The following is a 16,235-nucleotide window of genomic DNA, read 5'->3' on the forward strand; positions in this document are numbered from 1 at the left end:
ACCTAAAACGTTTGAATCTAGTAAACACGTTGAATGTGTGTCATGAGCATGTACTTGATTGTCTACATATCTGTGCATCCTTGCATATTGTGAGCGTACGTATATGTGCATGCATGAATGTGATGATTGTATAACACACCGAGACCCTGCTGCAGCATCCTGCTCAAATGTATCTATGTCTGTAGTAGGCTAAACCGAGTGCAGACCTACAAGAGGGGCAAAGCAGTGGGAAATTAAGATGGTAGTCATGGTGGCTCTGCTGCTCCCCTAAAACGTGGTCAATCGTGATCTGGTGCGGCATGCCACATACAGTGGTAAGTTTGGCAATTCTTATTGTGTGCTTCCCGCGGAGTAAGATTGTCCATGTACGGGTAGGGACCATAATTACTATCACCATATCATGCTCCATAACCATCTTTGTACTCCGTATTACAGAAGGTCTGCAGTATGGTGACATTGCGGTCTAATGCACCATAGCTGCCACGCCACTGCGGATACACACACACCTAAGGTGCGAACATCATCTCAAGTCTCACGTAAATCTCATATAAGAACATAGTGCGTCCATTTCCGCAGGGCCCTGTCCCCCGTCACATCACGATTTACCCATCACATTACATTAACAGACATCCTATATCCTGTGAGCGTCACATCACTCTCATCATGTCACCTTCCCTGGGGAGATAGTCCATCAATCCGAACTCATCCATCTGTCATATCTGCTGTCCTTATTGTTCACACAGCTGTCGTTGGAACGGTCTTAGGTTGTTCCTGCAGCTTTCATCTTTTTTTAATTCTTTATTTAACATTTTCAGTTTCCATTGACGGTCTGCCATAAATCTACAGCAGCATACATCCAAGTTCTGATCAACTTTAACAATTATTCCAGTATGTAACTACACAGACAAGGGAGAACCAAAGTTCTGTTCAATGGTCCTGGAGATTTCCGTTTTCCCCCTGTTCTGAACACTCTATCTGTGAACAAGAACGTTTTTGCAACTGTCTTATCTTCTTTGCTTAAATACGCAATACAGAAGGGACAAACATATATGGGAACCTACATATATTAGAAATAGAAGGAAAGGAGAGGGAAGGGAAAGCAGTTGGAAAACAACATCAATTCAGGGACTTACTGCTGCCTGTACTCCTCGGTGTTCTGGAAATCTATCCAGCAGTACCAAGTCTTTCAAAATTTATCTTGCGTACCTCTGAGTGTGGCCGTGAGGTCCTCCATCTCCATAATCCAGTTTATAGAATTAAGCCACATCTTTAGGGTGGGCGGTGCTGTCTGTGTCCAAGGTCTGGGAATGCAGGATCTTGCTGCGCTAATCAGATGGCGCACCACTGACTTTTTACACGTTGATAGAGGGATGTCGCAGTGACGCAGAAGGAAAAAGACTGGCGATTTAGGTAGGGCATATTGAGCGAACTTAGAAGTAATTCTCCATACTTCTGACCAGAAGTCCGCCAGCACCGGCCAGTCCCAGAAGACATGTAACAGCGTGCCCTGTTCTATCCCACATCTCCAACATAAAGAGGGGACCGAAGGGAACATCTTGTGTAGGCGGGACGGCACCCTGTACCAACGCGAGAGGATCTTATACCCTGACTCCTGTATCTGGCTTGATATGGAGGCTGAATGCGTCACTGAGAATATTTTCTCCCTTTCCTCTAAACTGAATGTAGTATTGCGGTCCTTTTCCCATTGCTGTAGGTATCTTGGGGGCATGGTCTCCATTTGTGTGTTTAGTATACCATACATTCGTGAAAGCGTGTGCCTGGAGGGACCCTCTTCACTGCACGCCATCTCAAATTGTGTCTTGGGGCGGGAGAATAAGCTTGGGTGGGGGAGAGATCGGAGAAAGTGTCTTAATTGAATGTTTTGCCAGAATGAAAGCCTGGTTTGGCCGGTCGTTTCTCCCAGGTCCTCTCCCATCAGCCAGTGGCCCTCTCGCAGGAAATGACCTGTTCTAAATCTGCCTCCAGCAAACCATTCCCGGTATGTTTTGCTCTCGTTACCTGGAGGGAATTCCGGGTTACCTAGGATCGGATACATGGGAGAAAGTCTGGGGGAGACACCTGCCCCCTCTATGATCCTTGGTAGAATTGTCAACGTGGGGCCAATTGTAGGATGGCTTGCCAGCTCTGTGTGACTTGGTCCTGTATCCATGGAAGAACCAATAGGGACACAGGTGTTGCTATCTGTTCCAAGTCAATCCATTGTTTAAGGCCCCGATGTCTGTGCCAATCTATTATGCGCACTAGATGTGCCGCCTGGTAGTATCGAGGGAAGTTTGGTAGGCCCATACCCCCCTCTTTTTTTGGCCTGGTCAAGGTGTTGCGAGCTATGCGGGTTGGTTTAGTTGCCCAGACAAATTTGGACATAAGCAAAAGTAGTTGCTAAAGAATTGTCTGGGTACATGGATCGGCAGGGCCTGAAACATATACAGCACTCTTGGTAGGATGTTCATTTTGAATAAGGCACACCTCCCTAACCCCCAAAAAAGTCCCTTTGTCCAGGAGTTTAAATCTTGTCGAATCTTGTTAATAGGATTAGGATAATTTGCGGAATACAACCCCGCTACAGTAGATGTAAGATTGATCCCTAGGCATAGAATCTGGTCTTTCTTCCATGGGAACGAAAAAGAGTCTTTGAGCTCTCCCGCTAAGGCCTGTGGGAGCGAGATGTTCAAACCGCAGATTTCTGAGAACTGATCTTAAAATTGGATAGCGATGAATATCGATTGATTTCTGACACTAAATTGGGTAGGGAAATTCGTGGTTTGGTGATAAAAAATAAGAGGTCGTCCGCATATGCTGCGATCTTATGCTCTGTGCCTTCCAGTGCTAATCCCCCTATATTTTGGTTAGAGCGGATGTGGCCTAAGAGTGGCTCTGCAGCTCTCCTCTTTATCCACACAACGGTGCTGTCATCTACTTTGGAGACCGTGTCCCTTATGGGAAGGAAGACCCCCCCCCCCCTCCTTCCATGCGGTCTGTACTCTGTGGCTCCAGATCTTTGGGCCCTCTCATCCGGCAGTCTCATCCCCGGTATAGGGACAGTGCGCTCACTCTACTCCATAGTCGTTAGAAACGGCTGCCGCTGTGTTACTATGCCCTCTGACTTGGCTCAGCGCCGCTGCTCTGTCCTGATGGTGCAACTCTAATTTCTTATGTAGCCAAAGATGGCTGCTAGTAGTCCCGCGGGAGGGGGCGGGGCTTCGCTCGAGCAAGAGAACATTTGTTAGACCGAATAAATGTCATGAGTGAATGAATGTTCACTTGGGTGCATGCATATTTACTGAAGCCTTCACATGGGCCCCTTTACATTCACATTGCTGTGCTTGTTGCACTGCCGCATTTGTTGCCACGTTAGCTGCGGTTTGTCACAGTTACTGTCTTCATGACCTTGTCACCCATCCTTCTGCGTCTATTCCAATGGCACTTTGATACGGATCTAGTCCGTAATGTGCTAGGAACACCAAGAATAACACAGAGAAAGCTATGTACAGCACACTATACCGCTAGCACGCAGGCACATGTGGGTGGTGGGCACTGGCACTTTCTCATTTTCAAAAGTTGGGTGGATATGAAAATGTTCAAAAATATTTGCATTTAGCCCACCATTATGTTACAAAGACTCTCACCAAACACCTTGTGCTGCCCCTGCCTGGCACTATTAGTGTGCTCTATTATATGGTACAACCCTGGGGCATTCTGAGGCCCGGGCATCTGACACAGCATTATTTAGGAGCATGCCAAGGTGCAGGTATTGTAGGTCAGAATCCACTTGGTCTATTCTTGCATTGATGACTCTTCCTTTTGTTATTTTTAGCTAAAGTTCGGTGGTGGATGGGAAAAAAAAAGATAGCTTTATGCTTTTCTCACCCTTATACCGCAATGGTAATTTTACCACAAATGCTGCAGCAATACTTCCTACCTCAAAGTTACTTCCCTTCCCTTTCCTATTTCTATGCCTTCTTAACACTATAGAGCCATTGTCTGATCTTCATCCCCCACAAGACTGCGCAGAATGCATGTGTGCACAGCTTCCATTATCCTTCTCCTGTCCATTACAGGTGGGTATCTGATCAGGTTTTGCCATTTTTTCTGTTTTTGGGTACCAGAATACGATCACTTTTTTCTGGTGCCGCTATATCACATTCCATTTATTAAACCTTTGATAGTATTTGGTTGATATACCGTAGTTATTGTGGTCCATCTGGGTTAAAATGCACATTTTCTTAAGTTGACACTCAAACCAAGGTAGACGCCGGTGAACACGGCGGAGGGGGCGATCTCAATACATTAAAGTCTACGCCCCCGTATTTAGTCTAAATCACTGAAAATGGGATTCAGATTGAACCCTGGGATAGAACTGTAGACTTCCATCGCTCAAGCAGAGATGAATGCTCCACTTGAGCATTTGTGCTGACTATACTTACCTTATTGGTCTCCTAGTGAGCAATGAAAGTCTATTACTTCATCCCGTTGTTCCATTTGAATCCTGTTTCAGGGATTCAGACATAACCCCAGTATGGAACCCAGGGACGTAAAGTTTTGTGACCACTCTGGGGGCATTCTGTCTTTATATGGGATTTCATTTGCATGCTAACAGCAGCAGTGTTCATTTGTACAATATAGTAACGTCATTTCTGTGAACTATATGGCGGTATTACTAATGTGCACAGTATGGCGGTATAATCTATGTACTCTGTATAGTGTCATTGCCCATATTTTATATTTAGGACACCGAAGTGTTTTATCTAGTGTCTTTGCATCGGTCTGTATACATTGAATATTTATAATCGCACCAATGAAAAGGAGGAACATCCTCAGTATGGGACTGTGTATAACATTCTATAGCTAATGTCTGAAGTTAGGAATAAATAACTACATACATTGAAAATAGTTAATAAATAAAATATTGCAAAATAATTGAAATATTGAAATTTTACTCAATAATATAGAAATACATAAAGAATTCTTCTATATATCTCAGGAGATCAGACATTTTTTCCCTCCTTCTTACAATCCCATTCCTCACTGTTAGGGAACTGCCTGCAGCAGGAGCCTCCCCCCACAGCTCTGATTGCAATAGGAGTCCAAGAAAACAAAGCTAAGGACTAGAGATGAGCGAGCGTACTCGGAAAAGCACTACTCACTCGAGTAATTTGCTTTATACGAGTATCGCTGTGCTCGTCCCTGAAGATTCGGGTGCCGCTGCGGCTGACAGGTGAGTCGCAGCGGGGAGCAGGGGAGAGCGGGCGGGAGAGAGGGAGAGAAAGATCTTACCTCCGTTCCTCCCCGCTCTCCCCTGCAGCTCCCCGCTCCGTGCCGGCACCCGAATCTTCAGGGACGAGCACAGCGATACTCGGATAAAGCAAATTACTCGAGCGAGTAGTGCTTTTCCGAGTACGCTCGCTCATCTCTACTAAGGACCCTTTTACACCAGATGAATGATGGTCTGCTTACAAAGGCCGATTATTGTTTGATTTGTATGCCTGCAGAAACTGACCGACAAATAAATTATCATTCGTTGTTCAGTCGCTGCCTGCATTTACCGCCAACTATTATCATTCAGATTTCCAAGATCCATGCACGCATAAACTGAGGGCTCCTGCACACTTGCTCGTTTTTTTACGCCATTATCAATGGGACTTTCAAATGTTAAAAATGCATCGCAAGTTTGTGCTTTGTGATTTTTGTGCGATGGGTTTTTAACTTAAGAAAGACAATTGTGTGAAAAAAACGCAGCGATAGGCCACCTGCAGACGGGTGGATCGGATCCGGCGGCGAGGATTCTCGCCGCGGGACCCGACCCGAGCGCCTGCAGATAGCAGTGTGTCACTCACCTGCTCCTGCGGCCCCAGCTCTTTCATGTGCTGGCTGACAGTCAGCCGGCGCATGTGCAGACCGGAGCCGGCGGCAGGTGAGTGACGTTTCTGTGTGGGGCTCTGCATGCCGCGCGAGATTTCGCGTGGCTAAATCACAGCTGTCTGCATAGCATTACATTTATTAACACAATCCTATGCAGGCTTCCAAGCGGCCATATCGTGTGAAAAAAAACGCGCAAGAAAAGCGCAGTGTGTAGGAGCCCTGATAACGAACAATCAGAAATGGATTACCAAGAACTAACAAGTTTCTGTCAATAACTAAAGATAATTGCCTTACCAAACATGTACAGGACCCGACTAGAGGGACCTCCATTTTGGACTTAGTACTATCTAACAGGCCTGATAGAATATCAGGGGTGTAGGTTGGGGGGCACCGAGATAATTGTGACCATAATATAATACATTTCCACTTGTCTTTCAAAAGGGAGTTTTATCAGGGAGCTACAAAAATATTAACCCTTTGCAATCCAATTTTAGATTGAAGGTTTCCTAGGGGGCTTTCTCTTTCTGCCATTATACAATGGCGCCATCTGCTGGCTAGAGCCAGTACTGTGGTATGGGACATGCTGGAGAGGCCCCTGACAACAGAGCGGCCAGTAATATACACTAAGAATACCCTGTCGGACGTCTTCCAACATCGGAGCTGTACAGCCTTCAATCAAAATGTCGCCAGACAGTGGATTGGAAAGGGTTAAACTTTAAGGCTCAGCGATGCCCAAAATCATATTGACTAGGAAAATGTCCTCAGAAATAAGAGTACATATAAGTGTGATTGGTCTCGATAAGAGAAACCGAGTGATCTTGTAGATATGATACCTTTTAACCCTTTCCAATCCAATTATTTTTTCTCATTCATTCTCCTCAGCTACAAATAAATTGGAGCTGGTGAGAATAAATGAGAAAAAATACATTGTCCTGCACCCTCCTGAACTGACAGAGTTCAGGAGGGTGCAGGTGCTCACTGCACCGTGGGGGGACCTGCTTACCTGTCTGGCGTCTTCCATATTCTCCCTTCTGCCTCCCGGCTCGGCGATCATGTGACCGCTGGGGTCAGGTGGCACCCAACGGTCACATGATCGCCGAGCCGGGAGACAGAAGGGAGAATGCAGAAGACGCCGGACAGGTAAGCAGGCCCCCCCACGGTGCAGGCTCCCAGCTCAGCGTTCATGTGACCGCTGGGGGTCAGGTGACACCGGAGGTCACATGATCGCCGTCCGGAATCTCCGTGCATTACATAGCGCTAATTGAGCGCTATGTAATGTGTAAAGGAAAAGGCAGAAAGGGTTAAAAACGCTTTCTGCCTTCTCCTCAGGGGTCCTAGATAAGGACCAGTGCAGGAGTGTATCTGCACCCGATGTGTCTGACGATCCGGTGCAGATGCACTCCTGCACTGCAGTGTCGAGCCTGTCCTGACATTGGAGCTGTGGAGGGAAATTATGATGTCAGGACAGACATGACATTGGATTGGAAAGGGTTAATGGCTAACAAAACTACATGATGTTAACCATTAAAGGGTATCATATCTACAAGATCACTTGGTTTCTCTTACTGAGAACAATCACATTTTGCTTTACTGGCGACACCGGACCAAAGCTTTTGTTTTCAAGTACAGACAATAAATGGGAAATGTTTAAAAACATCTTAAATACTTACTGTAAGGGGTTCATACCTTACAGGAATAAAAGGGTTAGGAGTAGGAGAAAGCCAATACGGCTCAATATGTAATGTCAAGGGGCAATAAACGGCAAAAAGAAAGCATCTGAAATACCAAAACAAGAAGGCAGCGAAGAAGCACTAAAAACCTGCAAGGAGAAAAACTAATTATGTAAAAAGCAGATAGAAGCAGCACAGCTGGGGACAGAGAGACTTATTGCTAAAGAGAGTAAAACTAACCTTAAACTGTCCGTCATCTATTTATATGAGAAAAAGGATTCAGTATTAATATTTTTTCTCGTATAAATAGAAAAAAGATGAATACTGAAGTGTTGGCCCTTTATGTAGGAAAAATTGTAGATGGTGATGAGAAGAAAGCAAATCAATTACCTTGTTTTTTTTCTCCAGTGTATTCACAGAGGAAAATGAAATGTCAGATGAGATGCAGGGTGATGAAGTAAACTCTCCACTAAATGTCACCAATCTAACCTAAGAGGAAGTGCAGAGTCGCCTTAAAACAATTAAAATAGACAAATCGCCGGGTGCCGATAGCATACACCCCCGAGTTCTAAGGGAATTGCGTAATGTGATACACAGACGCTTGTTTATTGTCAACTAGCTTACCCGTCGCGCGTTGCTGTGAAGACAGACAGACATACATAGATTCGTTTTTATATATCTAGATAACAACCAATCACAGCGCAGCTTTCATGTTACCTCAGTGGTATAATATATAACAACCAATCACAGCGCAGCTTACATGTTACCTCAGCTTTATAATATATAACACCCAATCACAGCGCAGCTTACATGTTACCTCAGCTTTATAATATATAACAACCAATCACAGTGCAGCTTTCATGTTACCTCAGCAGTAAGAGAAATAACAACCAATCACAGCGCAACCTTTATTCTGCCTCAGCGATATAAAAAATAGCAACCAATCACAGCGCAGCATTCATTTTACCTTAGCGGTATAATATATAGCAACCAATCACAGCATAGCTTTCATGTTACCTCAGCAGTATAAGAAATAGCAACCAATCGCAGCACAGCTTTCATTTTACCTCAGCAGTATAATATATAGCAACCAATCACAGCACAGCTTTCATTTTACCTCAGCATTCTCAATATCCAGCAATTGTCTTGCGGAACGTTCGTCGGATGCATCATTTTGTAGTTGAACACGCATCCCATTGCTCGTAATGCCTTTTGATTTGTGCTTGAGATGGAAATCGAACGATCTTTGTCTGGGGGGCATAACTGTCGACGACGCTCGCCGGCGCGCCACCTATCGTAGGATAGATGTACTATGCCAGTAATCTTCCCAGGAGTGTACTCAGCAACTTCCCAAAGTTTCATGGTGATTGGATGAATGGTGTAGTAATGCTTAACGGACAGACAGGCATACATTCATTTTTATATATCAGAAAGTGAGAGAATTAGATTCCGTATGTAAAATTTGGACACTAATTCTTTTGCGTCCAAATTCTAATTATTCAATTAGAATTGAATAATCGAGTTGGGACACATTAACTTTTCCTATTTATGACATAATCAATGCTCATGCCAAATTTCATGTTTCTACAACATCGGGAAGTGAGAGAATTAGTGGCAATGATGGAAATCGAACGATCTACGTGGGGGGGGGCGTAACTGTCGACGACGCTCGCACGCGCCCCATTTATCATAGGATAGATGTACTATGCCAGTAATTTTCCCAGGAGTGTACTCAACAACTTTCCAAAGTTTCATGGCGATTGGATGAATGGTGTAGTAATGCATAAAGGACAAACAGACAGACATACACACACATATATTCAATTTTATATATATAGATTCAGATGCTGTGTTTGTTGCTGGAAGCAGGCGGTTCCATACAGTACTCAGTGGCCCAGCTGGAATTACATGCTGAGTCCCATTGAAGTGAATGGAAACAAAGACGACTCCTTTCTGAGGGTGAAGTCACACGAACGTATATCGGCTCGGTTTTCACGCCGAGCCGATATACGTTGTCCTCGTGTGCAGGGGGGGGAGGATGGAAGAGCCAAGTGCAGGAACTGAGCTCCCGCCCCCCTCTCTGCCTCCTCTCCGCTCCTCTGCACTATTTGCAATGGGGAAAGGTGGGACGGGGGCGGGGCTAATTATCGGAACTTAGCCCCGCCCCCGCGCCGCCTCTTCCCATTACAAATAGTGCAGAGGGGCGGAGAGGAGGCGGAGAGGGGGCCGGGAGCTCAGTTCCTGCTTCTGGCTCTTCCATCCTCCCCCCCCCCCTGCACACGAGGACAACATATATCGGCTCGGCGTGAAAACCGAGCCGATATACGTTCGTGTGACTTCACCCTGACAGCGATCGACCCTGGTGATCAACTGATTGGCAGGAATCCTAAGCAGTGGATCCCTGTCTATCTGCAATTGATGACCTATCTTGCAGATAGGTTATTAATAGTAAACAGTGGGACAATCCCTTTAAGTAAGTGATCAGTGTCTGAGGAAAGGGCAGGTATCACATTAGAATCAGTCTTAGGAGTTACCTGAATAGTGTAGAAGACATTTATTTCTGGTGTCATGAAAAGGCCCATCTACCAGATGAAACCCAAATTATGACTTGCCTCTAAACATTTTCAAAACTTTATAGTCTTAAAGTGACCCTCCAGTTTTGGGACTTAATTCTGCAATTGTGTCCGGGGACCGAAGTGGGCGAGTAGTATGTTACCTGCAGTTGTTCTTCTCTGCCATCCCTCTGATCAATGGGTTCCGAGTCCTGTTTTCGGCTGTCCAAGATATCTGACACAATGTTCACACTACTTGGGCCTCATGTCCACGGGCCCGCACGGTTACCCCATGCAGAAGCCTGCAGTGGATTCCACCTGGCCCACAGACATGAAGCCAGAAAAAAGATTATATTCACCTGTCTGGGTGCTGCAGGAATTTCCTCCGTGGCAGCCGGAACGCCGGCGATGTGCCTTTTTTTTTAACTCCTGCTTTCCTGCGGCCCGCATCTGTGCTGTTGATTTCAATGGAAGCCACAGAGCCGTCCGTACGGGAAAACCACACAAAAATGGAGCATGTGGCTGTTGTTTTCCTGTGCATGCGATCCGCACACCAGGGGAAATTGACATTCGCAGGTATTTAATTACCTGCGGGTGCCCAATGATTCCCTATGGGCGTGGATCACGCTTGCAGGAGACCTGCGCGGATTTAATAAATCTGTTTTCCCGTGGACATTGGGCCTTAATCCCCACAGTGTATTGGTAGTTGTTTGACTATTAGTGCATTATAACTGCTCTCTGATTGGTCAGAGCTGCTCATATTGATCAGCACTGGCCAATCAGAGAGCACTGCATAGTGTGCTTTAGGTAATTAGAAAAAAACTGTCGGATCAGAGGTGCAACAAAGAATAACTGCAGGTAATATATACCCTCCCTTTCCTGTCCCTGGACAGAATTTTATCCTGATATATCAGAGGGTCACTTCAACCCCTTAAGAACTAGGCTGTTTTGTACCCTAAGACACTTTTTAGGGATTTTACCCCGTGGTGGTTTAACTGCCCTTTTTTTCCCTTTAACTATCAAAATAATTTTTGCTGCCTTTTTTTCCGTGACATTTAGGGCTATTTTTTAATATCTTTTTTACTGACTTTTTTTTCCCGTTTTTTTATTTTTATCGGGCGTAAAAAGCTAAAAAAAAATTTTTTTTTACATTTCTAGTTATTTTTTTTCTATTAGTATATTTACACTAAAATAAAGTATGGGAACGGGTTCCTCATTTTGTTTCGGACGTTTTGATATATAATATGTATGGTTTTGGATACAGGAAACTTATAGCGACGGTTTTAGGTTGGCATCGGCTTTGTGTTATTATTTATCTTATGTATGTATTGTTGTTATATTCTGTAATTTTGTTTTACATCAATGGGAGCCTCAGTTACAGGGGAAAACAACCCCTGCAATGACATTGGTCACTGGCAGAGCTGGCCAGGGTCTAGTATGACCCTCCAGCTCTGATGTAGCAGGTAACCCCAGCGGTCACATGACCCCCCGGCTCCCGGAGGCATATTATCATATTATGAATTTTTGCAACACCTCGGCCGTATTCAGCAATTCCAGCAACCTGATTGGTTTTGATTCACAATTCCAGCAACCTGATTGGTTGTTTGGTTTGGCTGATTCAACCTGATTGGTTGTTTGGGTTGGCTGATTCAACCTGATTGGTTGTTAGGGCCGAGGTGTTGCAGAAATTGATAATATGCCTCCCGGAGTGAAAGTTACAGTTTACTTTCACTTTCCCCACACAGTGCTCTTTGAGCGCTATGTACTTGGGGAAGCAGAAGGCAGAAAGGGTTAAATACCCCTCCTGTCTTCTGTCACTAACAGCTGATAACCTGTTCCTGCTCTGATTAATTGCAGAGCAGGGGGCTTAAAGCGCCACTGTAATTTTACATACTGCTAGGCTTTAAGCCCAGGACCAGGCGCCGTAAATTTACAGTGCCTGGTCCTAAATGACCTCCCCTGCCTATCTGAAGATCTTGAAGTTATGAAACCTGTGGGGTGGGGGGTGAATTAGCAAGAGACCATTAATTAACCCTGGGGTATTTAATAAATTTGTGAATTTCTAGAAGCCTGCTGGAGTAATATAATAACGTATAGTCTCACATCTCATTTTTCCCCACAGCTATGGCAGCATCAGCTGAAGATGTGACAGGTCTAGTGAATCACAATTTGATCTTACCCTGCAATTATGTTGTAGATAAGTATCCAAATAATATTTGCTGGGGCCGAGGCACATGTCCATGGTCTAAGTGTAATGATATGATCATCAGTACTAATCACGCAAGCGTGACCAGCAGGAAATCTGACAGATATGAGTTACAGGGGAACCTCAGTCAGGGGGACGTGTCCCTGACCATCATTAAGGCCGCTAAGGAAGATGAAGGAATGTACTGCTGCCGTGTGGAGGTCGAAGGACTATTCAATGACCTGAAGAAGGAGTTCAAAGTGAAGATAGAAAATGGTGATATGTTTCTCATTTTTGTAGCCCTATGAAGCTATATACATATATAGATGGGGACAATATTAGGTTATTTGGAGACTTACTAAAGGTCCATAGTATTAGGACACCAATGCCATATAATATGAATATAAGATGTCTGGTCACCAGTGATGGAGTTTTGTAGTGATGTCCTGTATAACTATCAATGCTGCTCACCTTAAAATACATTTGGGATGTGAATTGATTGGCTTTTCCATCCTTAGTAGTAATGATTTTGAGTCTATAGATATACAACAGTGGCTTGGGGGCAATCAAAAACATAACTTTAATGTGCAGAATAGGTCATCAATAGTAGATCAGCGAGGGTCTGCCGCCAGGGACCTCTGCCAATCAGCTGTTCTTCGGGCCAATGTGCTTAAGCACTGAGCTGATTTTTGCAGGAAGCAGACAGCTCTGTTTTTACTGCAGTGTCCAGGCTTGGTATTGCAGGCATTAAAGTGAATGGGAACTTTGCCTGCAATACCAAGCTTAGCCACTGCAGCGGGAACGGAGTTGTCCACTTTCTGTAAAAATCAGCTCAGTGCGTGAATGCAGTGGCCTGGCAAATAACTGATAGGCAGGGATCCCTGCCGACAAACCCCTTCTGATCTACTATTGATGGCCTTTTCTGAGGATAGACCACAAATAGTTTACAACTTGACTTTATGCTTTTTGGACCCCAATGTAAAATCTGTAACAGGGACCCCCAACGTCCTTGTGCTATTTGTATTATGGGTGTCTTCTTAGGTGTGATTGCTACTTCTACACTTCCATTAGCTACATCTACTACACACGGCTTTTAATACATTATTGTTTTTGCAACAGAAGATCCAGCAACTGTTAAAACGCCAGATCACCATCCCACAAGAGGAGAGGAAAACATGTTCACCATGCGTAAGTCATTTATTTATACAGCACACAATGAAATATCTGCATCGCACCTCCCTGCACAAAGTCTCTGGGAACTTGCAGTAATTGTCAGTTCTTAAGCCGATCATAGACATACATTATAGCATATACCAAGAAAAAGAGAAAACAGCTCACCTCCTCTGATGTCCCAGCACTTTCTTCATTAACGCGGCACTCCTCTCATTACCGGCTGTATCGCTCAGTCACCGCAGTCTTCTTATAAGCAATAAATCCAAAAGAATGAGTTGGAATTCTTTACAAAAGACTGCTCTGCTTTATTTCCTTTGTGCCATGTAAAACAGGATAAATTCAGACGGAGAACACGTTTCGAACTTCACCCGGTTCTTGTCCACCTCATGAGAAGCAGGTGAGGTCGAAACGTGTTCTCCTGTTTTACATGGCAGAAAGGAAATAAAGCAGAGCAGTCCAGTTCCTCGTTCCTTTGGATTTATTGCTTATAGACATACATTAGCTGTGGAGCAAACGCACATTCACCATGCTCTTATTTCTACTACCATACCCATATACATGCATGCTTGGCTGATCCCAGCATGGATAATTAATAAAATGGGGAGAGGGGAATAACTTTTCCCCATATGTAATGGGTGGAGTTTGTAGTGTTATGTCATGGGATGATTTGTCATTATTTTCCATATTCTTCTAGTTGAAGAATGTCCTGATGATACAGATTAAGACCCTGAGTAAGAGGATCACAAACCAGGTATCATTTGAAGTTCTGTTTGGAATCACATTTCTTAAAGTGGATCCGGCAGGTTGAACACAGTATCTTATCTCCTTGTGGTCTGTTATAGAGAAGGGCAGGCTGAGTACATTGATATATAGTTTAGTGGAGAAAGATTTAGAAGAACTTGCAATATAGCAATTTATGTCCCTGCTCTATATACTGATGACTCCACTGGGTGGTCCTACTCAATGACTGATGGCTATCTCTGTATGATAATGCATCTGTCAATCATTGAGTTGCTCCACCCTCGAACTAAGCTATTACTGTAGGGGAACACTAGAGGCACCATTGCTGTAGGGGAAACACTGGAGGCACTATTGCTCTAAGGCGCAACACAAAAGGCACTATTGCTGTAGGTGGAACACTGAAGCTACGGGGGAAGTACTGATACAAGAGAACACTGCTACTATGTGGGGGCACAAAGGGATTACTACTACTTTGTGGGGCCTAAAAGGTGCCATTTTTACTGTCTGAGCTGCTATGGATGAAGTGTTTGTTTAGAGGGGGAGAGAGATGTGCCAGGAAAGTGAGGAGCCAAAGATATCTGTGTGCTAAGTTCTGCAGAGATGAGTCATAGCTAACAGAAGTTGTCATGGTGGTATATATAGACCCTGGCGAATGGGGAAGGTGGGAGTGGGGGGCAAAGTCCCAAATTTGCCATAGGGCCCATTGTGCTCTAGTTACACCCCTTCTTATACAGATATATGATTAAATTAATCGCCACAATATATTGGATCTAGAAATGTAATAGTGCACATTAACCTTAACTTAAGTGTAGCACTTTTGGTGGAGCTCTCAGTGTATTTGTGGGACCCTTTCAAAGTTTTGCTGTGTAGCCCTTTGACTTTTATGTACACGTCTGTTGACAGATCCACTTTATTTTATTAGTGAGTTGCATAAATAACAATTCCTGAAAATGATGCAATTGGAATCACTACCTATCCCTGTCCCTAGTTATGACCTCTAGGGGCGCTGTGGAAACTTTTAATACTCTGATAAGTTTTGACCATCTTTTTTTCCATATTATAAATTGATTCCTTGCACCATTGCACAGTGCTTATTGTGAACTGCAGGCCTCCCTAGTTTTAGTTGAAGTAATACTGTATATCCTTCTCTCTGCAGCATGAAATGAACAGAATTGATGTGAGATGTGGAAAAACAGAAAACTAATGTGCAATAAAAGATATATGATAAAACCTCCTGTATGATTTATTCAGTAGAGCAGGGGATAGGGTTGGGGGCATCAAGCCAACATCAACCAAAAACTGATTAGATTATACGTTAGCTGTTCAGACCAATGGCTTTCAACCGCTGGCTTTCCAGTTGTTGCAAAACTACAAGGTGTTTTACTCGAAGTGCAACCCAGTAATTTCCCAACTCTTGTGCTTGGAACAATGATATATGAAGAGTGAATATTGACGCCTTCCTTGGTTCCTGTTGAGCTCAGAGTTATCACAGCAGATGTTTAGAGTGGCCACCGCCGATCTCTAAACACTTCTGAACCCAAGGTTCCATGTTGCTGAAAAGCACACTGCAACATGCCCTCACCGATTACGGCAATTTCACATCTAATGTTATTATTTAGTAGGGCAACAGTGCAGAGTTTATTTGCAAACACTTTTCCCTTTAACTGGCCCCACGGAAAAAAGTCTACCGGTGTAAGGTCCAGTGATCTCGGTGGCCACAGATCCTTCAAGATGACCCTGTCCTGAAGAAAGAATGAATTTCTCTCATGCTCTGGTTGGACGTGTGACAAGTTGTCCGGTCTTGCTGGATGTACCATTTTGTAGCTCCTCGACATCCAGCTGGTTCACGAAGTCTCTGAATATCATCAGGAAACATTTGGTATTGATGGTATCATTGAAGAAGATAGGGCCGATTATGCAGCTTTGGGAAAATGTAGTTCTCATATTCTTGATTTACAAACAGAGTATTGGGCTTTATTGTTTAAAGCTCCATTCAATGTACGGGATCAGAGCTATAACTTGGTACTCCAAGGC

At 44.2% G+C, this 16,235-nt stretch overlaps 1 protein-coding gene across 1 annotated transcript; it reads left to right on the forward strand.

Moving 5' to 3' along the window:
- Positions 1–4,021: 4,021 nt before the first annotated feature.
- On the forward strand, positions 4,022–15,429 carry LOC136610176 (hepatitis A virus cellular receptor 1 homolog). The gene is made up of 5 exons (XM_066589418.1): positions 4,022–4,079; positions 12,225–12,563; positions 13,407–13,475; positions 14,155–14,211; positions 15,358–15,429. The coding sequence occupies exons 1-4, from the start codon at positions 4,034–4,036 to the stop codon at positions 14,181–14,183; spliced, it is 483 nt and encodes a 160-aa protein (XP_066445515.1). The 5' UTR covers positions 4,022–4,033; the 3' UTR covers positions 14,184–14,211; positions 15,358–15,429.
- Positions 15,430–16,235: the final 806 nt, after the last annotated feature.

Source organism: Eleutherodactylus coqui, chromosome 2, assembly GCF_035609145.1.
Source record: "Eleutherodactylus coqui strain aEleCoq1 chromosome 2, aEleCoq1.hap1, whole genome shotgun sequence".
In the NCBI taxonomy this organism is placed as follows: domain Eukaryota; kingdom Metazoa; phylum Chordata; class Amphibia; order Anura; family Eleutherodactylidae; genus Eleutherodactylus; species Eleutherodactylus coqui.

Bases quoted from the DNA above. Each gene is read 5' to 3' on its own strand.
- LOC136610176 (XM_066589418.1), top strand. From the start codon at position 4,034: ATGCATGTGTGCACAGCTTCCATTATCCTTCTCCTGTCCATTACAG. The intron at 12,564-13,406 runs GTGATATGTTTC...TTTTTGCAACAG, and splicing joins CAAAGTGAAGATAGAAAATG to AAGATCCAGCAACTGTTAAA. The intron at 13,476-14,154 runs GTAAGTCATTTA...ATATTCTTCTAG, and splicing joins GGAAAACATGTTCACCATGC to TTGAAGAATGTCCTGATGAT.